The sequence below is a fragment of the Peromyscus leucopus genome, chromosome 1, assembly GCF_004664715.2.
Source record: "Peromyscus leucopus breed LL Stock chromosome 1, UCI_PerLeu_2.1, whole genome shotgun sequence".
NCBI classification, from domain to species: domain Eukaryota; kingdom Metazoa; phylum Chordata; class Mammalia; order Rodentia; family Cricetidae; genus Peromyscus; species Peromyscus leucopus.
Genome location: NC_051063.1, coordinates 102,312,336 through 102,333,971, shown reverse-complemented (window position 1 = coordinate 102,333,971; position 21,636 = coordinate 102,312,336). Strand labels below are relative to the sequence as shown.

Genomic DNA, 21,636 nt, shown 5'->3' with positions numbered 1-21,636 from the left:
TACTGGCAGCCCTAGGCCCCACAACCTGGGTCTACTCAGGGTAGCTAGAAACCAGGATGGACTTCCTGCCTCCTAGATCAATCTGCCAGGTCTTTTCTGAAGGACCAGGAATACAAGTTGTGTGTCAGAGGCATGGAGATGAATATACACTTGCTCTTAGCATCTAATTCACACAAGAGACAATCCTTAGACATAGTTCCAATATAGTGAGTTGGCATTCTTTTTTTTTTAATATTTTATTTTTATTTATTTTTATATGTGTGGGTATGTGCACATAAGTTCAAGTACTCATGGAGGCCGAGAGGGCATCAGATCCTCTGGAGCTGGAGTTACAGGTGGCTGTGAGCTGCCTAAGGTGGATGCTGGGAACCAACCTGGGGTCTTTTGGAAGGGCAGCAAGCTCTCTTAATCACCGAGCCATCTCTTGCCACTGAATTGGGATTCTTACTGTGGTAAAAGGGGATACAGGGACTACAGGGCTCAGAGGAGACATTTAATCCAGCTTGGATCCTGGAGACGATTTCCTTCCTGAAGGAGGGAACTTTGTTGCCGGAATGTGTGGAGGTGAGAAAGGATCATTGTGAATACCAGGCTAACAACTGTGAATCTTATCCTGAGGGTAATGGGAGCTTTAGAAAAATTTTAAGCAGAAAGAGACATGATCAGGTTTGTGCTTTAGAATTTCCTTCCAGCTTCTGAATGGAGAAAGACTAGGGATCAAGAATAGGAAACCAAGCCAGGCAGTGGTGGCACACACCTTTAATCCTAGCACCCCGGAGGCAGAGGCAAGAGGCCAGCCTGGTCTAGAGAGTGAGGCCTAGGACAGTTAGGCACACACAGAGAAACCCTATCTAGAAGAAAAAAAAAAAAAAAAAAGAATAGGGAGACCAGTGGGAAGGCTAGTGCACTGGCTTGTAGTACCAGCGACCAACATCAAGAAGATACAGACCAGCACCAGATGAGAGAGTGGAGCCCAGAGAAGGGTAAATAGGATCATCAGGAGCTGGAGTTTTTGTCAAGTTGGTAAGGGGGTTGGAGGACAAGAAGGTAGATAAGGCTATATGTGGGGGGGTGGGGGTGCTGGGGGGGGCACCACGACGACGACGACGACGACTTTTGCCTGAGGCCAAAAGAATTATTCTTTAATGGTATAATCTGATAAGGAGTGTGTGTGTACATGTGTACGTGTGTGCGTGCGTGCGCGTGTGCATGCCAGAGGACAATCTTGTGTTGTCACATCCACTTTGTTTTTAAGACAGTCTCATTTGACTAGGCTCCCTGCCTTTGCCTTCCCAGCACTGGAATTACAAGAGCATGCCATTGTGCCTGGCTTCTTCTACATGGGCTCTAGGTCTCTAACTCAGGTTCTAATGCTTGCACAGCAAACGTTTTACTGAGCTATCTTTCCAGTCCCTGGTTAGGGGATTTCTTGGAACTTTCCCTCTATGAGTTTCTGATCTACTTCTCTATTAGAAAGGGGTTCTTTGCCCATTAGTGCTTTTAGCTCTGGTCTCATGGGGACGTTTGGAATGAACTGTGTGCATCTGGTGTCTGATAGACTCTGAGGTTGTTGTTGGCACAGTTAGTGAATTAGGGAAACGATGTGCTGGAGAAGGAGGTGGAAATATTTACCTGATTGTGTGTGTATGTTTGTATGTGATGGATGACACAGTCCCTACTCTTAAATCCTGCCTCATCTTTAATCTGAAAGCAGTTTGTGAAGACAGCCCGACAGTCACTAACCTCTTCCTCTCAGTTAGGTGCTGCTCCCTTGAATGCTTTCAGTTCTCCCAGTCGGCTTCAGATACGGGTTGTTCCCCACAACGTAGTTGAGATTGGGAAGTAGTCTTCAGAATAAATATTCCAGGAAGGTTGCACTCAGTCACCCAACTCAGGGCATCAGAGAGGCTGTAAAGGCAAGCGCTCTCACTCACTGCCTAGTGTGCTGCCTTCCCCTGTAAGTGGTTTTCTTATACTCAGTAGCCCTGTGACTCATAGCCTTCTTCTCAGGCTTCTCATGAAAGCCTGATGTATGAAAGCCATCACTTTTATACCCACTGTGGGCCCAACACTGTAGAAGCTCTATCACCGGAGAAGCTCTGGGACCCTACAAAGCCAGGTATTCTGGCAAATGCTTTTAATCCCAGCACACTCAGGTGAATCTCTGTGATCTCTGTGATTCAAGGCCAACTTGTCTAGATAGCAAGTACCAGGCCAGCTGGGGCTTCGTAGTGAGACTGTCCTAATTAGTTAAACAAAATTAATCACCTATAAGATAGGTAACATTATAACTATTACCAGTGAAGACATTGGAGCTGAGAGGTGAAGGGCCTTGCCCAAGGTCACCTAGATGATAAAGACAGTGCTGGGATATAGACCCAGCTCTTAGAGCGCCTTCTCTGAAAACTCTCTCTTAGCTTCCTCTGGCAGTGCTGTGGTGGCTGTGAGGTCCTGGCTGGCCTACCCCATGCCATGGGAGGTCCCTCCAGTATTGCCCACTGTACCAGCAGTCCAGAGGCTCATTCAGTGTCTTCTTTGGAAGGAAGGAATGGAACTTTCAGAATTCTGTTTCTGAAGATCTAAAGACTGGACCCTTCATAGTTAGAGCAGAGTCGCTGGGTTGCTAGGCTCCACAGTGCCCTGGCTGTTGTTGAGTCTAAAAGTCTGTAGAAAGTGTGGACAATGGATTGACAGCTTCTAGTATTGGAATCTTTTACAAAAGCAGCTCTCGCCTTCTAGACCTGCAGGTCACACAATTCCCCAATGAGTCCATGTGTGTTAAAGTTTGCTTCTGCTCTGTGACTGTTACCTTCCTCTCTTTCATCAAGCTTAGGGAGTGAGACTGCAGTGCCACAAAGAATGAGGCGTTCCAGGCACTGAGGAAGATGAACAGGATCATTTTCTTTTCTTTTTTCTTTGGAGACAGGTTGTTTTGTAGCCCTGGCTGGCCTGGAACTCATAGAGATCCACCTGCCTTTGTCTCTGAAGAGATTAAAATGCCTAGCAGGGCCATTTTCTTTTCTTAGAGACTTTGAATTATTATTTTTTTTAAAGATTTATTTATTATGTATACAGTGTTCTGTCTGCATGTATGCCTGCAGGCCAGAAGAGGGCATCAGATCTCATTACGTATGGTTGTGAGCCACCATGTGGGTGCTGGGAATTGAACTCAGGACCTTTGGAAGAACAGCCAGTGCTCTTAACCTCTTAGCCATCTCTCCAGCCCCAGGGCCATTTTCTTAGAATATATCAGGTTAGAAGACCCCACTTTCTTTTCCTTCCTTCCTTCCTTCCTTCCTTTTTTGTTTTTGTTTTTTGTTTTGTTTTGGAGACAGAGTTTCTCTGTATAGCCCTGGCTGTTCTGGAACTTCTTCTGAAGACCAGGCTGGCCTCAAACTCAGAGCTCCACCTGCCCCTGCTTCCTGTATGTGGGGAATAAAGGTGTGGGCCACCTCTTCTGCCTGGCAGAAAATCCCACTTTCTTAAACATGATCACACAATTAGGACAGAGATTACCTGGAATTCCTGGCTCCCCTCAGGACCTCACAGCATCCTCTACACATTGTACACCTGCCTAGAGGAATGCATGGAGCTGGGAGCAGTGAGAGGAACAGCTCAGCAGGGTAGCATTGTTCCAAATAAAGTCCAAAGGTCTGTGACTCATCCTGGTCTTCAGGACTCAATGTCTGGGACCCTGGGATGCCCACAGAGCCTTATTCAGGCACAACCCTGAGCTATCAGCACAGGGAGACCCTGAGTCATATGCACACCTGCTCAAATGTGCAGGTTTCAGTTTCAAGAAAGATGGAGATAACCTTACTCTTGTCCAAATCCCAGACAGATTAGGGAATAAACATACCAGTTCTGGGACCTAACAAGTGGAAGGCCGAGGGGGCGCCAGAAGGAGAACTTGGAAGAAAAAGGGGTGGCTTTAATAGATGGGAAGAAGGCCTTCCTGGTGGGCGGGACTGGCAAACGGGATGCCTTGACTCCCGGATTAACTCTCTAGGTGCCCAATTACCTGCCATCAGTGAGCTCTGCCATTGGTGGGGAGGTTCCCCAGCGCTATGTGTGGCGTTTCTGCATTGGCCTGCACTCAGCACCCCGCTTCCTGGCGGCCTTCGCCTATTGGAACCACTACCTCAGCTGCGCATCCCCGTGTCCGGGTTACCGCCTCCTTTGCCGCCTCAACTTCAGTCTCAACGTGGTGGAGAACCTCGCGCTGCTCGTGCTCACCTACGTCTCCTCCTCCGAGGACTTCAGTGGGTGCCCAGACAAGGGAGGGGTGAAGGGCACGGGGAGAGGGCACAGCCCCCTTTCCTGCCTAAGCGTGAGGGTGGTGTCCATCCTCCTTTCTCCCTCCAGCCATCCACGAAAATGCTTTCATTGTGTTTATCGCGGCATCCCTCAGTTACATGCTCCTCACCTGCATTCTCTGGCGGCTGACCAAGAAGCACACAGTAAGTCAGGAGGTACGGTCTACCCCTACTGGGCACTAGGAAGCCCAGAAGAGAATCAAGGACATCTGTCCTCAGGATGTGGGTAATGATGGCTGACCAAGGACTTTCTATTAGGATCCCAGCAGAAGGGCATGGGGGCTTTGGGCTGAGGCTTGGAGAAAAGTGAATGGTTGACTTGTCAACCATTTGGCTAGTACTGGAGAATGCATAGAGGCTGGAGATGGGGCCAAAATCAAGGCCAGCAGCCAGGCCCAGTGGGTTAGAAACACCGTCAGTGGGCTGGTTTGCGAGAACCCCCACCCACATACGTGGCCTTTCTTTGCCCAGCAATACCTGAAAGTGTTGGGTTGGTGGGCGAACTCCATGCATCTTTCCTACTCCATCCCACTGAAGTGGGAAGGGCAAGAGAGAGCTCTATTCCTTGGCTTCATTATCCCCCTAAATGCAGGGATGTGGACATGCTCATCATTTTTGCTGCCCGTCTGTATTTCCTTCCATGACCACTTTGGGAGCCAAGGGGGGGGAGTCCCAGCCCTTAGGAACTAAGTCTAAGAGGGAAGCCCACCCACATATACCCAACAAGCTGCAGAGTGATCAGATAGTCCATCCTCTAGGATCGCAAGTCCTACAGCTGGAAACAGCGGCTCTTCATCATCAACTTCGTCTCCTTCTTCTCGGCGCTGGCTGTCTACTTCCGGCACAACATGTACTGTGAGGCTGGAGGTGAGACCAGCTAGGATCTGTAAACGGTCATAAGTGACTTCAGAGCACCTGTGGTGCTTTTTTATAGTAGGCAGTGGTCTTGGGTACTGGCTATCATTGTGTCTCTGTGGTGGGCTGGTAATGTGATGATTTAAGAAGACACTAAGAGGGTAAAACAAGAGGTTCACCATGCCCTATTCCTTGTGTCCTCGTAACAGTGTATACCGTTTTTGCCATCCTGGAGTACACTGTTGTCCTAACCAACATGGCGTTCCACATGACAGCCTGGTGGGACTTCGGGAACAAAGAGCTGCTAATAACCTCTCAGCCCGAGGAAAAGAGATTCTAAATCCTTCTCTGATGCTGGGAAGAGGCAACCCACTGCCCTTCAGAAACAAGAAGCCACTCCGGCCTTCTCCATGTCCTCTCCAGCTGGGACCTGGGGGAGAAGAGCAGGAGTGGGCGTGACAAGGCTCACCCCAGCATGCTGGTGTCTCCCCAACCCTCACAGGGATTTTCAAGAAACATCACCACTAACGGAAAGGTCCTCAGAACTGCGCTGGCAGGAAAGCTCCACCACTTGGTGCTAAAAAGAAAAAAAAAAAAAGAAAAAAGTCCTGAGGTTCATGACTATCATTTAGCTTTTGACCTTTAAGTAGACACTTTTCACTGAGGTTAGGAACCACTGAGCAATGGCTGCTACCAGAAGATCACAGCCATTTTGCTCTAGGTCACTCATTTGACTGATGTGTCTAGTGATCTACCAGAGTGGTTGTAGTTCTATGAATTGCCCAGGTGTTCCAGATGTATGCTCTTCCCATCAGCCTCATTGTGTTCCTGTGTATGCCTGCGGGGAAGGCTTTGCCGGCATCTCTGAGGTCATCTGATGGAAGCAGTGCTCTGTACCTGACAGATGACCTGTCCCAGAAGCCTCAAGCATGGGATGTAGTTTCCTTCCCATCTACAACCACTGGCTTTTTGGGCGAGCTGAAATATGCCTGTAAGCTTAGCACACCGGAGGCTGAGACGGGTGGACTGCATCAAGATCCATGCCAACCTGGGCTACAGTGAGACCTCGTCTCAAAAATGAAATGTCAGGCATGGTGGCACATGCCTTTTAATCCCAGCACAGCAGAGGCAGGCAGATATGTGAGTTCAAGGCCAGACTGGTCTACACACTGAGTTCCAGGCCAGTCGGCTATACAGAAAGACCCTGTCTCAGAAAAAAACCAAAGTAATCAACCTCTAAAATCACAGGCATATTAAGACCTTTCCCTCTGACAAGGGGGCGGAGGTAGATTTCCCTATTCAAGAATGGGTTCCTTGATTTCCTTCATTTTCTCTACTGCCCCAGATCCCCAGCTTTGATTTGTGTATTTTATCTCAAAGGACAATAAATGTTTTTCTTTTGCCAACAATCTGGGGTAGGTATGTTATTCCTGGGGCTCATGTGTATATGGGAACTGAGGTGAGGAAGGGAGGGATTAAGTCTACAGCAGCCCATTTTCTGCGGGTTCTCCCTTACCCTGCTGCCTAGTGTTTCCTATGGCTGCCCTCAGCCTCCATTTTTGGTGCACACAAGTGGCTGAGCTCTCCTCTGAAATGACTCAGCCTGGAAGCTGGGCTAGCTAGGAGTCTTCAGTTGAAGCAGAGGCCTGGTTCGGGCTATAATCCTGCCAGTAAAGATCTGTCGCCTTGGAGACAACTCAGATGTATGACTGAAAGCACATGTCTTTAGACTCATCATGGCTTTCAACGCCCCACTTTGGAGCCTTGACCAAGGAAGTCTTTTTCCTCAAGCTTTGCATCCTCTATGGCATCTGTGGCTGAGCCCCAGAGCTTTGTTAGGGAAATTGAGGGGTGGTGGCAGGGAACCACAATGAAGCCTACTGTCTTCTATCCCCTCTTCGCAGAAACAAAAGGTTCCCAGTCTCTGGGGAGCCCCAGCTCATGCCCACCCGCTAATGCCCAGCACATAGGGAGGAGCCGGGGGCCACTGAGACAGGAGGTTTTATTGATGCTGATGGGGGTAGGAAAGGCCCCCAGGAGCACGGGGCCTGAGTCAGTCAGCAGACGCATGAGGCCTGGGCACATGGGGCAGGTTAGGGCAGTTTTCTTCTCAGGGTTCTGTGGCTCCTCCCGTGAGGGAGGGAGAGAATACCTTGGAGAGCCTACTCCAAGAGCAAAGGCAGAGAGAGGTTAGAGCCCCTAACCTGACAGGAGGCACCACAATAGGCAGCAACAACTTCGTGGAAAGCTGGAGGAACTGGTCAGTAGCAGGCAATGGAGGGTAGCACTGGGTTGGCCTCTTGGAAAGGTCAACCTGGCTTGGGTGAACTCATGGAATACTTGGTATTCCCAAGCAGAGTGGGGTGGGGCCCAAAGCCCCTTTCCCTGTGTACCTCCTTAAGGAATAAAAGGCATTCAGGGAGTCCCCCGGGAAGGGGTGCCAGAATTAGTCCTTAAGGCACAGCTGGGGGCAGACAAGGCGCCAAGGCACAACTGGTGCGGGGACATGGGGTAGCCTCCAAGCTGAGTGCCAGGGTCACAAGAGGATGCAGGAGCGCCCACGCTTTATCGGAGTTGGGTTGAGCACTGCCCGGACCGCCTCGGCAAACACCTCCTTGACGCCGTCCTGCTGCAGTGCCGAGCACTCGAGGTAGCGCACAGCATGGATCTGCTTGGCCAGTGCCTGGCCCTGCTGCGGTGTGATCGGCGCTTGACCCTGCTCCTTGAGGCGCCGTAAGGTATCAGGCTGGGCTCTCAGGTCCTTCTTGGTGCCCACCAGGAGGATAGGCACATCAGGGCAGTGGTGACACACCTCTGGGTGCCACTTGTGCCTCACATTTTCATAGGAGGGTGGACTGGCAATGGAGAAACAGATGACAAAGACGTTGGTCTGAGGGTAGGAAAGGGTGCGGAGGCGGTCGTATTCCTCCTGGCCCGCAGTGTCCCACAGGTTCAGGTTCACCGTGCGCCCGTCAACTGCACTCTGGGCGCTGTAATTGTCGAACACCGTGGGGATGTATTCCTTGGGGAAGGCATTAGTCGTATAGCAGATGAGAAGGCACGTCTTGCCCACAGCCCCATCGCCCACCACCACACACTTGATGCTCTGCATTGTGTGTAAAGCCGCCGCAGTGGAGGCGTGGCCTCCCCGCTCTTCTGGACCCCACTGGAAGTCGTAACCTATGGAGAGATGAGAGGGACATTCTTGACTTAGGAGACCTGTCCCTATTGAGAAGATGAAGATATACAGAGAAAACCCATTTCTTGCTCTCAGTTATCCTGACATCATCCCCAAATCTCATCAAGACAAACATTAGAAACAAGGAGAGGTATGGAGCAAGATGCTGCCAAGCTGCAGCATTATATGAGCTCTAATACCAGCCTAAGATCAAATCCCAGTCCAACTGCTGTTTCTAGCAATGACAGTGGACAAACCACTCCTCTGAACCTCAGTTTTCTTATCTGCAAAATGAGTATAATATCAGCTCCACATACTTATTGTATGGATTAGTTATTACATTTAAAACATTGAACACCGGGGGTGGGGGGGTGGCGCACGACTTTAATCCTAGCACTCGGGAGGCAGAGTCAGGCAGATCTCTGTGAGTTTGAGGCCAGCTTGGTCTATAGAGTGAGTTCCAAGATAGGCTCCAAAGCTACAGAGAAAACCTTGTCTTGAAAAACAAAACAAAACAAAAACAAAAAAACAAACCAAAAAAAACAAAACAAAACAAAACAAAACAAAAAACCATTGAGGATAGTACCTGGTTAATTAATGCTAGCTATTTTTATTCTTCCTCGATACAAGGGTCTGCTAGACTATCTACTACATATGGGCTCCTCTCATTAGTCTGATCTCCCAATATTTGATCCAAAGCCTCAAAATTAAAGACAGTGTACATGATGGTAGTGGGGGACCCCTTGTTGGGAAGTGGGCTGCAATGGACCCAAGCATTGGCACTGGTTTTCTCCCAGGCTGCAGCTTCTTCTAGGACTAGCTGGGAGGGAAATGGTATTACTTGATGAGGCTACTTCTCATGTTCCCATTAACAGGATTCCCATTTGATTTATTTGAGTATGTTTTCAACCTTCAGATCTTCAGATAGACCCTTGGAGTGGGTAGTAATGTAAATAAAGGCCCTCTGGGGCAGTAGAAAGAACCTCAGACTGGAAGACCAGAGAGTAAGTTCTACCTCAGCTCTGACTTGCTGCAGCCAAGCACAAGGCACTTATCCCCTCTGGGTCTGTTTTTCTTTCCAAGAAATGAAGGTAAAAGGTCTATGACAGGGCTGGAGAGATGGCTCAGCGGTTAAGAGCAGGTACTGCTCTGAAGACCTGAGTTCAATTCCCAGCATCCTCTTTGAATAGCTCCACAATTGCCTGTTACTCCAGATCTAGGGAAGCCTATGCCTCTGGCCTCTGAGGAAACCGGCACGCATGCAAAACGCACATACCGACACACACATACACAGCTGAGTGTGGCGTGTTTACCTATAATCCCAGCACTCAGGAAGCAGAGGCAGGAGGATTACTGTAAGTTTGAGACCAACCTAGTCTACCTAATGAGTTCTAGGCCAGCCAAAGATACATAGTAAAACCCTGTCTCAAAACAAAAAAAAACAAAAAAAAAAAACAAAAACAAAAACAAAAACAACAGGCTTACTTAAGGAAGAAAACATTGCATGCTTTCTCTCATATGTGAAATCTAAATTTAAATATATATCAGATTTAAATATGTGTGCGTGTGTGTGTGACATGAAAGCAGAAGGGGAACTATCTGGGAAGAGGAAGGACATCAGTGTGAAAGAGGAGGGGTGACTATGAGCAAAGTATAGTGATAAATATGATGCACACAGGAAAACTTCATAATGAAATCTATTTTATTATATACTAATTTTAAAAAAATAGCTAAAAAAAGCCTCAGGGGCAGGGATCATTCTTGTGTCCACTGCATTATTTGAGTCCTGGCATTTCACTCCTGGGCCTGAAATCTTCAGATCAACACAGAAGGGGACTAAGGACACCTCACTGGAGGTGGCGGCGCACGTCTTCAGTCCTACTCTGAGATGCAGAGGCAGGCGGGTCTCTGAGTTCCAGACCAGTCTGGTCTACAGATCGAGTTTCAGGACAGGTCCAAGCTACACAGAGAAACCCTGTCTTAAAAAACCCAAAAAACAAAAGACTAAGACCCTCCAAGTCCAGTAAAGAACCGACACGGGCAGGAAGGCAAGGAGGGACTTCTGGCCAGCAGTCACAAGGCCCCAGAGACCGAAAGCACAGCAGACTCTCTAGGGAGTGGTTATCAACCAGCGATCAGTAAGTCAGCGCTCGAAGGAGTTGGGAGGGAGAAGAGCTTCCGGGCTGGTGAGGGAAGAGGGCCTGACACCGGAAAAGGATTATGAATGAGTTAGTGTCCAAAACAAGGTGTGGTGTGTGATCAAGAGCACTCGATACCCGAATCTGACCTACCGGGCTCACCTGCTGACCTTGACCCTCAATGAAACACTTGTACGGTACAAGTCTTTACAGATGGCATGGTATCATGTTACCTGATCCTCCCCATGACCTACTGGTAGGACTTCTATTTTACAAAGAAACCAAACTCAGTAGTCCAGCTTCACACAGCTATTTAGAGTATGGGGGCTGGGACACAAACTCAGTTCTGCGATCCAAAGTCCTCGGTAAGTTTTCTTCATTGTATCACATGCCTGGCTCCCTGCTAACCGTGGGGCCTTGAACAAATGAGTCACTTCCTTTACCACAGCCTCAGTTTCTTCATCTGTATAGTGAGAGTCGTAACGCTTGCCTTCCTGGCCTCGTGGGGACGCAGCATGACAGCGGATATACATTTGTGTATGGGCAGCGACAGAAGCAAAGCCTTGCATCCCCGAGTCAATATGCATGGCCTAGGATGCTTACGTGTGAGTGGCAGCTTGGGCTTACTCCGACCCATTTACTTCCAGTTCAAACCTTCACCCTCTCCCAATACAACTCTCCTCTCTTTCCCCCTCTGTTTGAGTATTATTTATTACCTTTTTGTTGCTGCTGTTGTTAGCTTTACCAAGGATTGAATCTCGAGCCCCACATAAGCTAGACTGGTGCTCTACCATTAAGCTCTTATCTCCAGCTCTCTGGCAGTTCTTTTCTCTGAAATTTTTTGGCTGAAGTGGGTCAGGTAAGTTTCCTTTACCTACTACACTCTACAGCACAGGCTTCTCTAACTTATATCAAACCAGAAGAAACGATTGTCAGTGCTGTAAGAGGCCAATATCTAGGACTGGATTTTGATTATGACTGGGATGTGACTCAGTGATTGGTATGCACATGCCTAGTATATGTAGGCCCATTCAATCTCCAGAATTCTATTCCCTAGTAATAAATATAATCTAAAAAAAGAATCAAACTTGGTTTAATAAATAAATAATTGATGTTTGAAAATCTATTTATTAGCAAATGACAGCAACTTGTTCTACGTTTTTTTGTTTGTTGGTTTTTCCGAGACAGGGTTTCTCTGTGTAGTTTTGGTGCCTGTCCTGGATCTCGCTCTGTAGACCAGGCTGGCCTCTAACTCACAGAGATCCACCTGCCTCTGCCTCCCAAGTGCTGGGACTAAAGGAGTGTGCCACCACTGCCAGGCATGTCCTAGGTTTCTATACCCAATTTAACTCATTCAGATCATGCCTGGACTCTGTGTCATTCAAAGTTGATAATAATGTAAGAGGGGCTTTAGAATCAAACAGGCCTGGATTTAAATCCTAGTTTCACCACTAGGATTAGGTCACTAGTTTTGTGACCCTGGATTTAGGATAAATTGCCTCTGTAATCTTTAATTTCCTTATCTCTCAAATTCAGCCACAGTAGTACTGTCTCACGGGGTTGCTATAAAGGCTAAGTGCATTGATATACCATATGTGCATGATATAGGGCACTTAGTATGAGTTCCTAGCTCCTTGCTCCAAAAGGGTCTGTAAAGCAAATCTGGTCTCTCCTCCACGCCCCTCTCCCCACCTTTTTTAAACAGGGTTTTCACTGCGTAGCCTGGTTAGCCTCGAACTCACAGAGATCTACTCACCTCTGCCTCCGGAGTGCTGGGATTAAAGGTGTGTGCCAGCACACACGGCAAGTCCTGGCTATTCTTCTATCTCAGATTTTATGCTTGTTTTTCTTTCTGCCACTACTCCCATTCCCACTCAAATCCTCCTGATTCTTCAAGGCCTAGCCTAAATCTCACCATGCCATAAAGCTACTGAATTATTCGCGTTTCCATAGCATGGGTCACCCCTTGTAACTCTGCTTTGGCTCCATGTGAATCTCCTTCTCTACACATATAAGTGACAGATATCCCCTTAAACAGCAGGCTGGTTTTCTGTCACCTCAACCACAGAAAAGCTTTGAGTACAGGGCTAGACACACAGGAGTGTACAACCACTGCCTTTTGATGTGCTGGGCCAGCCTTTATCTTGAAGAATAGGCTGGACCCCCCCACTCAAGCCTGCCCCAGCCAACAATACTACAATGCTGAGTTTTAGTGGAGAATGATAGCCCTCTCCCGCCCCCCAAAAAACCTCGCTGATTACCTTGAAATGGCTCTAGATGGGTTAGTGTGGGAACATAGCTCATGGGGCAGGAGGATGGAGTCTATCAGGGTGAGTATGGTCCCTGGAGTCCAGCCTGCATCCAGTGGGCCCTGGCCTTGGGGTGTGTCCCAAGCAGGCCCAGAATGGGGAGGAAAAGGAAGTACTGATGTTTGCCTGATTGCCTGATCTCTGTGGCAGTTAGAGCAGGGGAAGTGTCCCAACTGGGAGTGGGGGAGGGGAAGCATGGGCTCTCAAAGATGGGTACGTGTAATCCTACAGCCTTCTAAGCCACCTTTCCAACACAAAGCTCTCAGTATTTTGCAACCCTCCAGCTACCTCCCGACAACACACATTCCAAACCTTACCTCTGACTACACTACCCTGCCCTTTGCAGAGACCTCCACAGTCTCTACCCCCAAAACACAAGCAACATTAGCAGGGACAAGCACTACTGCCACCTACTCCTAGAATGTTCTGTACAAGGTAGGCAGTGGTGGTGGTGGCAGCAGCAGCGGTGGTAGCGCTCGCCTTAAATCCCAGCCCTTGGGAAGCAGAGGCAGGCGGGTCTGCAGAGCGAGTTCCAAGAGAGCCAGTGTGAAAAAAAACCTTGTCTTGAAAAACAAAAAAAAAAAAAAAAAAAAAAACCAAAAAACAAAACAACAATAATAATAATAAAAATAAAGTTGCTGTACATAATCCATGTCACAAGTGATTTCACTGATCCAATGTCTAGTTCCTGTCTATTTCATATGAAGCCAATCAGAATCTTATCTCTTGTCCTTAGACTGGGAAAGCCTAGAGGGCAAAGTCCTGCCTGATTTCCGACTCGCTGAGTATAGCACATGGCGCTGTCAGTAAAAAACAAACAGTGAGCTCAATCTGCCCCTCTTTGCACACAAGAGCTCATCTCCCATGAATGCTGTGCACCCCTTCAGAGTCTTCCTGTCCTCTGGGCTCGGTTCTGTTTCCCACCTTCTTCAGACCACCTTTCCCAGCAGTGATTGATCTGGATGATTTGTGGGGAGGGAAGCCTGTGCATTTGCAGAAGCCCAGCACAAGGCTGAGCAAAAGTTGCAGAGTGATGTACAACGCTCCCCCCAATCCCCCATCAATCCTGACATTGAGACTGGGAACAAGGAAAGCCTCTATGTCCAAGAGACACTGGACAAAGGTAGCCAACTTCTTCCTCACACAGAGAAACAGAAAGTTAGGGTAATGAACCCACAAGCTAGATTGCTCTGTTCTCAGCTAGGAGAGTGAGAGGTCAAGCAACGGTAACTCAGAGGGGCTGCAGAAAATGGGAAGAAAAAGTAGAAGAGAGGCTTAGGATTGGACTTGGTCGGCCGAAGACAACCAAGCCAGGGACAGGGCCCTGCAAGCTTGTTTGTTTGTTTGTTTGTTCCGAAGGGAGGACAGAGGAGAGGTGGTACAAGGAGGCTCACACTGGAGCTGCAGCTGCCTGCAGCTGGGCCGGGAGGAGGAAGCCAGGGGAGACATGAGGTCAGTGTGGGACTGGGACCAGGCCAAGGGCTGAGACTCTTTCTTCCCCTTCTCAGCATCAGCAGGGAAGAGCCTAAGAGAACCTAGTTCTCAGCCTTAAAAAAATAAAACCAAACCAAAGCCCTGAGCTCACGCCTTTAATACCAGCAGAAACAGGCAAATCTCTGAGTTGGAGGCCAGCCTGGTCTTCAAAGTGAGTTCCAGGACAGCCAGGGCTACACAGAGAAAGAAATCCTGTCTCAAACAACAAAAAAAAAAAGCAAACCAAAATGCCACACCGAGGGACTCTCCCCTTTTTCTCACTCTCCATCTCTGGGCTCCTGGAGAAAGGATTTTGCACTCTAGTAGGGAGGGCAAGAGCGGAGAGTGGATGCAAAGGAGGAAGAAAGAAGTCAACTGTAGCAGAGGACAGAGGGTTCAGACAGCTCTCCTAAGTCTGTCCCATGCTCACCCCAACACCCAGGGTGTTCCACAAAGGGTGAGCCCCAGAGACAGGACAGCACCAGCTTGGGGAGCCAAGCCGCCCCTCCCCCACCCAGCAGCACAGAGGAAGGCTCACACGCTGGCTTCTCCCCGCCCAGCAGCTCCGCACTCTCCGGGCCCCATGAAAGGCTTGTGAAGTGGCACTTCCTTTGCTTTCGCTCACTTCACACGAGGCTGTGGGTGCCAACCTCGCAATCCTGCCTCCCCTACTTAAAAACACAGAGAAACCCAGGGCTTCCTAGTCCTTTCAGTGTGCCACGCAAGGGCTGAGGGGGTTTCCACACCGGGGGGAAAAAACATCAGGGAGGAAACTCCGCATCTATTTTCCACTGTCAGTGGGCACAGCACTCACTGGGCAGAGGGCAGGGTATAACACCCCCATCCTGGAGTCCCGCAACAAAATTCCAGCATCACTGCCTTCTTATCTCTCAACCCATAGCAATCTTTGTACTTTGCATAAGGAGCAACAGTTCTGCCCTGGAGAGATCAAGGCTGGTAAGACAGGAAGGCTGAGTCTGAGGCATTGCTCTATCTCTTAGAGGAGGGACAGTCAGTCAAACCTATCAGTGTTCACTGTGCCCTTTGGACGTACTGAAAAATGCAAATGGGTTTTTTGTTGTTAGGTGTTTTTTTTTTTTTTTTTTGGACAGCGTCCCACTACATCACCCTGGCTGGCTTGGAACTTGATATGTAGACCAGGCTGGCTTCTGCCTCCCAAGCACTGGGATAAAGGTGTGTGTATACCACCAGGCCTGGCTTGCAACCTAATGTTGAAATAGAGCCAAGAAAGAGTAAGGATCTGGATCTCCTAAACCTTTGGCCTGATGTTACTCTCACAAAGCAGAGAAGGTGAAGACTGTTAGTCTGACCTTTGACTTCATTCAAGATGGCCTTAGCATTGTTTGCTCCTTAGTAATGTGCCAGAGGGCTGGAGAGGTGGCTTAGTAGGTTTAAGAGCACTTGTTCTTGCAGAGGACCCAGATTTGATTCCCAGCACCCACACAGTGGCTCACAAGTCCATAGAGTTCCAGTCCAGGGGATCCAACACCTGGATGTACCACATGGATGTGGTACACATACACATATGTAGGCAAAACACCCATGTCCATAAACAAATCTAAAATAAATAAATAAATGAGCCAAAAGAGCATCCTTTTGTGTTTAAATCCCCAAGCCTCCCTAGCCCCGGCCCATGCTGGAATGCTCATGGTTTAGCACGAACATCTGAACATCATCCTACTGCACAGCCAGCCACCCAGGTCCTGCCCTAGCTGAGAAGCTCCTCCTCTGGCCTTTAGCTCCTGGGGACAGGCCCTCCCCACAATGTGAGATGAGGACAAAAGAGGAAGCTGGACCCTGGACAGGAAAACCCGTCTGATCTGGGGAGGTGGCCCAGGCTTTGTCTTTGGTTTCCCTTGGAAGATCTCCTCACAGACCCCTACAAACCTCCCCAGGGATGGATGGACACTGTACGTGAAGGGAAGCGGCGTTCAGTCTGTACCCAGGCATCCTTCTTATTCCCGGTTCTCCAGCTACTATCACCCCAGTATCTTCACAGCTGCCTGTATGACCACAACCTCTCCTATCTCCCTGCTCATAACCCCCTATAATCTCCTATCAGACACCTCATCTGCCTTAACAGCTCCCCCAAAGCAACTCTCCAAAGCCCAGATTGCTAAGCAGGTGACATGTACATGGAACAATGTCACCCTGCCACTTCTTCTCATATTACCTTAGCCACACTTCTATAGCCAAAGCCTCCACAGCAGCTCCCTAGGTAGCCCCCGACCCATGGTATTTTTCCACTTAGATCCCTCCCATCCTCATCATATTTTTCTTGCAATTAGTTTAAACTTCCAATGGAGCCAGACCTTGCCTAAGAGAAAAACCCTGTTACTTCCATCCTCTCTTTGCCCTCAGAGCCCTGTGGGTTGCTTAGTTATACAGAATACTAAATTAAGTACTGGTTTGTCAAGCTAGGAATCAGGGCTCCTGAGGATTTTTATTGAGCTGTGATGCTGAGAAAATGTGCTGTATGCACATCCTTTCCTGAGCTGGGATTTAATACAGATCCCTGGGATTTCCTCCGTGGGGCCAAACCTCTGTACCTCCCAGACACGAGAGTAGGAAAGACAGGTGGAGAAGGGCAGGACTAGAGGAAGAAAGAATGGATAGGAGAGGGACAACTGTGAGTGGTAAGAGGATAGGAAAGGGAAGGAGCCCAGCTCTTAAATTTAGCTTTGCTGGAAGATCCTCCAATTGTGGCATTTGCTCCCCTCCACTTCTCTTTTATTCTCATGGAGAGCAGTTAATACAGAAGAGCAGAGGAGGGAGAGACAGACAAAATTCCTGAGCATGCACTCCGAAGGCTGAGGAAGGGGCTCGAGGATGCAGACAAGAACTTACAGGGCCAGGACAGACTATGTTAGACTTTGGAGAAATTCCTTAGAGAGAGGGAACAGAGTCCTAGGTAAGAAGCAAATATCAAGGATGCTTAAAGACAGAAGGGTCAGCAGAAGTCCCCGGCAAGGCTCTGACACACACCAGAAAATGCAAGTACCCAACCTCTGCAGTCCCCAGAAAGCTGCAGGGAAGAGGGACAAACCCCTTTTTCTTACATCCCCTAATCAAAGATTTAAAGCCAGTTGGGACTGAAGTTTTCCCTCCAGAATCTTCCCTTTGCCTCCTCCTCTCCTTGTCACACCAAATAGCCCACCCCATTTTCCCCACTGGTTGGAACCAGTAAGTGCTGGGGGACCAGGACCTCCAGGCTAGTCCCCCAACTCCTCGGCTGGATTCTTCGTTGAGCACCTAACAATCAGGGTAGTTTTAATTTCCCATGGCCTTTTTCACTGGTCTTATTCTTGTGTCACCCTACTCCGACTGCTACACACTGCTTCCCTCTGCCTAACCACAATGTCACCCACTGCAGGTTCCCTTCATTCTGCTGGCTTCTGCTCTGGGCCTTCTCAAGGCTGAGGGCAGTTATTTTGTCTCTAAGAGATAAAAGATGTTGACACACCAGAACTTGCATGTTTACTCGTGTGTGCACGTTTCCAGCCCTTTAATCATCTCCATCATTGGGAGGCTGCAGCCTGCATCTCTAAGCTAAGGAGGTGTGAATGGGCTCTCAAACTCAAGTCTAAAGCAGTTTCTGACACCAAAGCTAAGGATCGGGACCCAAGGAAGGGAGACGGCAGCAGGGAAGATGGAAACAAAAGGGGGATATGTGTGTGTTAGCCAGAGGCTGGGAAGGGATGGGAAGGGGGAGCCGCAGAGAACCGAGGAGAAACCAGCAGGGCAGGGTAAGTGTGAGATCAGGCAGGGCCTAGGTATATCTATGTGGTTGCGGGGAAAGAGGCTGAAGAAGGTGGATGTGGTAGACACTAAGGAGAGTGGAAGAAGGCAGCATGTGGAATTCAGGTGAGAGAGAGAGGACCAAGAGACAGTTCTCAATCATTCCCGAAAGCCAGTACTCCCAGCGGCCTCTCAAAGTCCTATACGTTGTCAGGGACTGTTGGGTATCGAGACCTTTCCCTCCCTCAGTTTATCCTCAAAAAAGCAAGGCCAGATTGAGTCAGTTAAACACAACAGACATGTTCACTAAATACCTGTTGCATGGCACAGAGATAAGGAGGTCGGCTCAGAAAAATCCAGAGAGAAGGCGCGGGGATTCCCCACCCGGCCCTCCTGAGGGCTGCAGCAACAGTGTAGCTATAGACTGGCTCCGACCTTCCCCGGGTGAAACCTTTCTCTGCATTCTCAGGCTTCAGAGGCCCCAGACACCGCCCCCCTCTCAGCCTCACAAATGTCACAACTGCAGAGCAGAGAGCGCGCCTTCCCTAAGCCAGAGGCCCTCTCCTTTCACACACTATTGAGCACCCCCCACAACTTTTGAGGGCACCCCACCGCAGAGTCCCATCCTCACAGCTCAGCGCTTTCCCACTTCCGAGCCTCTCACGGCTCGGGTCTCAGCGATCCCTCGCCGCTCTCGGGATCCCGCGCGGTCCCCGGGATCCCACCCTCAACCCAGCCATCAGCGATCGACTCGAAGTGGCCGCTGTCCCCGCCCGGCCTGCCGCGCCCGCCCAACTTGCTGTGAACCAGAACCTCCCGCCCGAGGCCCCCCTCCTGCAAACTTCCCGGCTCCCGAGCGCCCAGCCAGTCCCAGCCGGCCGCGCTCCTCTTCCCCAGGACCCCTGCCCACCGGCCCGGCCCGGGCCTCACCTGGTGCCCTCCCCGCGACGGGGGAGCTGGGGGCGGCGGCGGCGGCTCTGGGCTCAAGAAGGAAGTGAGAGCTGGAGGCCGGAGGAAGTGGGGGGTGGGGGACGGGCCGGCGGGGCCCGGGCGGGGCGGGGCGCGGGGCGGGACGGCCGGGGCGGGGCGGACCAGGAAGTCGGCGGCCTCTCGCCCCCACCCTCCTACCCGCGGTCTCCTGCAAGCTTTGCTCTCCACCGCAGTCCCGCACCCCCTGTTTCCCTCCACCCTTCGCCCTATGGCCCCCGAGGTCCCTGGAGCCTGGCCTCTCAAGGTCAAGTCTCCCTGCTTTCACTTGGCATCCCACCCTACAGAGGCCCTAGGCTAGACACCAGGCATTGGTTCTCTTCCTGGTATCTCACTCCCGCGGGAAGGCTGAGAAATGCCTTCCGCTCAGCGCGGGGATCTAGAGGTAGCCGGGGCTGGTTAGGGGTTAGCCGGAATGGGTCAGGCTGGGGCAGTCCCCACCCCTGCCCTGAGCCTTGGGAGAGTGCCGGGTGGTGGTGATTCAGCACTGGGAAGGTCCCAGACCCCTAGGGAGGGTGGGGAGACTGGGGGGGGGGAAGGGCAGCTGCCGTCAGCACCCCGGGAAAAGACACGATCAGCAGAGACGCAGGCGGAGCTGCGCGGGCCCCAAAAACAGGATGTCGCGTCGTGGTTCCGCACCTCGCGGCTCAGCGGGGCTCTGGGGAGGGGGCGGGGCGTGGGAAGACGTGGGGCTCCTCTTGTTCCCCAAATTCGGCCTGGCGCGCAGCTGCTTGGAGCGGTAGGACCGCACCCAGACCTGAGGTCCAGCTTGGGCCCTAGAGACAGGCGAGTGGACGGACTCTTGGGCGCCCCCTGGTGCTTCTACCCCAGGCCTTGGCGCGGAGCCTTTGACTGGAGAATCCACGTTCTTGATTCTTTCAACTTTCTGGGTGCCCTACCACGTGCAGAGCTCCGCTAGGTGCAGTGGAAAGGAAACGGCACGAGATGGACAACCCATCTTACAGAGGACTTCCAAATAGAGAGAATCAGTTCTGACAAAATACTTTAACCTTTCCAAGTACCAATTCTTTTTTTTTTTTTTTTTAAATAACAGAATAGGTGGTTCGTGCTACTGTAAGAAAGTGAAGTTAAGACAATCAGATTCCGGCTGGTCAATGACTGAGGGATTGAAAAGCGAGTTCTGAGATCCTTCAGAAACCTGTTCCGATGGCTTCTGGACCTTCTTCCTCTCCTTTGGCCCTTGAGACAAAATTCCTCCCTGTGGGGAGAGGAGAATAGAAGGGGTTAGGGGAAATTGGGGGGGGGGGCAAGAACTGGTGCATGGAAAGAGGTTTGTGAGTCCTAGAAATAACAGGATCCAGAAGTGTACCTTACATTCAGGTGGTTTTGATGAAGCCGTTAATAATAGTATGTTCCAAGCTAGGTGTGGTAGCACACACTTATAATCTTGGGATTCAGGAGGTGGGGACAGGAGGTTCAGAAGTTCGAGTCTAGCCTGGGTTCTATGAGACCTTAAAAAAAAGTCCTAGCCAGGCATGGTGGCATATACGCCTTTAATCCCAACACTTGGGATCTCTGTGAGTTTGAGGCCAGCCTTGTCTACAGAGCTGGTTCCCCAACAGCTAAAGCTATACACGCAACCCTGTTTCAGAAAAACAAAACAAAAAAATCTGAAAAAATATTTGAAAATTTGACTATTGCTCAGTGGTAGATTGCTTAGGCCTGTACCACACCACCACAAACAATGCCATGTGTGTTTTAGAATCAATTGCAGGGTATACTGGTAGCACCAGAGTGGTAAGAACATTCAGTACTGTAGATTGAAAGACTGGGTTGGCAGCCTGGGATCATACTCTGCCTCCGGAGTGCTCAGTGTCTTGGGTTTGCCTCACCTTAGACCAGGAGGGAGCACTTTCCCAGATATCTGTTTGATGGGATATGGGATTATTGGATTTGAAGCTAACAGAAGAGGAGGAAAAATCCCAGGACTGGGTTTCAGATGATCTTGAAGTCTTTAAGTCAGACTAGGAAGATTTTACGCCGTGTCCTTACCCATTTCTGAATCTCAGGTTCCCCTGCTGGAAAACAAGGGGTTGAAACAGATGATACCCTTCAGCTCTGACCTTCTGTGATGCACTCTCAAGAATAATAATTAAGTAATTGAGGTTTATGCATATAGCATATTGCTCATAGTTCTTTAATATCACTTAGGTCATCCTGTTTTGAATTCTAGTAAATTGTATCTGTGTCTAATGTCTGTCTCCTCTACCAACTGTTAAGTCCTTTGAGGTTGTGTCTGATTCATCTCTGTGTCCACCCACTGGGCCTGGCACAGGCAGGTCTGAGCACACACCTGTGTTCAGTAGACATCTGTGGAATGAAATTGCTTCAATAAATGACTAATATGTATAGAGTCATTGGCACCCGGGGGGTTTGGAGCTGCTGTGTATCACAAATGTGAGAAGAGTCAATAAAGCCAGAAGAAGGGAATAGGCAGAATGGTGGATCCATCTGGAAAGACTTTTTTTTTTTTTTTTTTTTTTTTTTTTTTTTTTTTTTTTTTTGAGACAGGGTTTCTGTGTAGCTCTGGCTGTCCTGGAACTCACTATATAGACCAGGCTGGCCTCAAACTCACAGAGATCCACCTGCCTCTGCCTCCC

At 49.7% G+C, this 21,636-nt stretch overlaps 2 protein-coding genes across 11 annotated transcripts in view; one reads left to right on the top strand and one right to left on the bottom strand.

Annotated features, from left to right (window-relative positions):
* Pgap2 (post-GPI attachment to proteins 2) overlaps positions 1–6,580 on the top strand; it is a 33,736-nt gene extending 27,156 nt beyond the window's left edge. For 7 of the 9 annotated variants that reach the window (XM_037196796.1, XM_028889067.2, XM_028889069.2 and 4 more), the window contains 4 exons: positions 4,010–4,262; positions 4,366–4,472; positions 5,075–5,183; positions 5,381–6,580. In XM_037196796.1, the coding sequence (XP_037052691.1) occupies positions 4,010–4,262; positions 4,366–4,472; positions 5,075–5,183; positions 5,381–5,511 (600 nt within the window). In that variant the 3' untranslated portion in view covers positions 5,512–6,580. The remainder of the gene's footprint in view (positions 1–4,009; positions 4,263–4,365; positions 4,473–5,074; positions 5,184–5,380) is intronic. The other 2 variants (XM_028889071.2, XM_037196805.1) reach the window with 1 other exon arrangement.
* Positions 6,581–7,156: 576 nt separating this feature from the next.
* On the bottom strand, positions 7,157–19,062 carry Rhog (ras homolog family member G). 2 transcript variants are annotated; one of them, XM_028889073.2, is made up of 2 exons: positions 18,959–19,062; positions 7,157–8,351 (listed from the first exon to the last, which is right to left on the bottom strand). In XM_028889073.2, exon 2 carries the CDS (start codon positions 8,281–8,283, stop codon positions 7,708–7,710), a length of 576 nt encoding a protein of 191 aa, XP_028744906.1. In that variant the 5' UTR covers positions 8,284–8,351; positions 18,959–19,062; the 3' UTR covers positions 7,157–7,707. The 2 variants fall into 2 exon arrangements, with proteins under 2 accessions (XP_028744906.1, XP_037052715.1); XM_037196820.1 differs by lacking the exon at positions 18,959–19,062 and adding an exon at positions 18,343–18,463.
* Between the last annotated feature and the right edge of the window lie 2,574 nt (positions 19,063–21,636).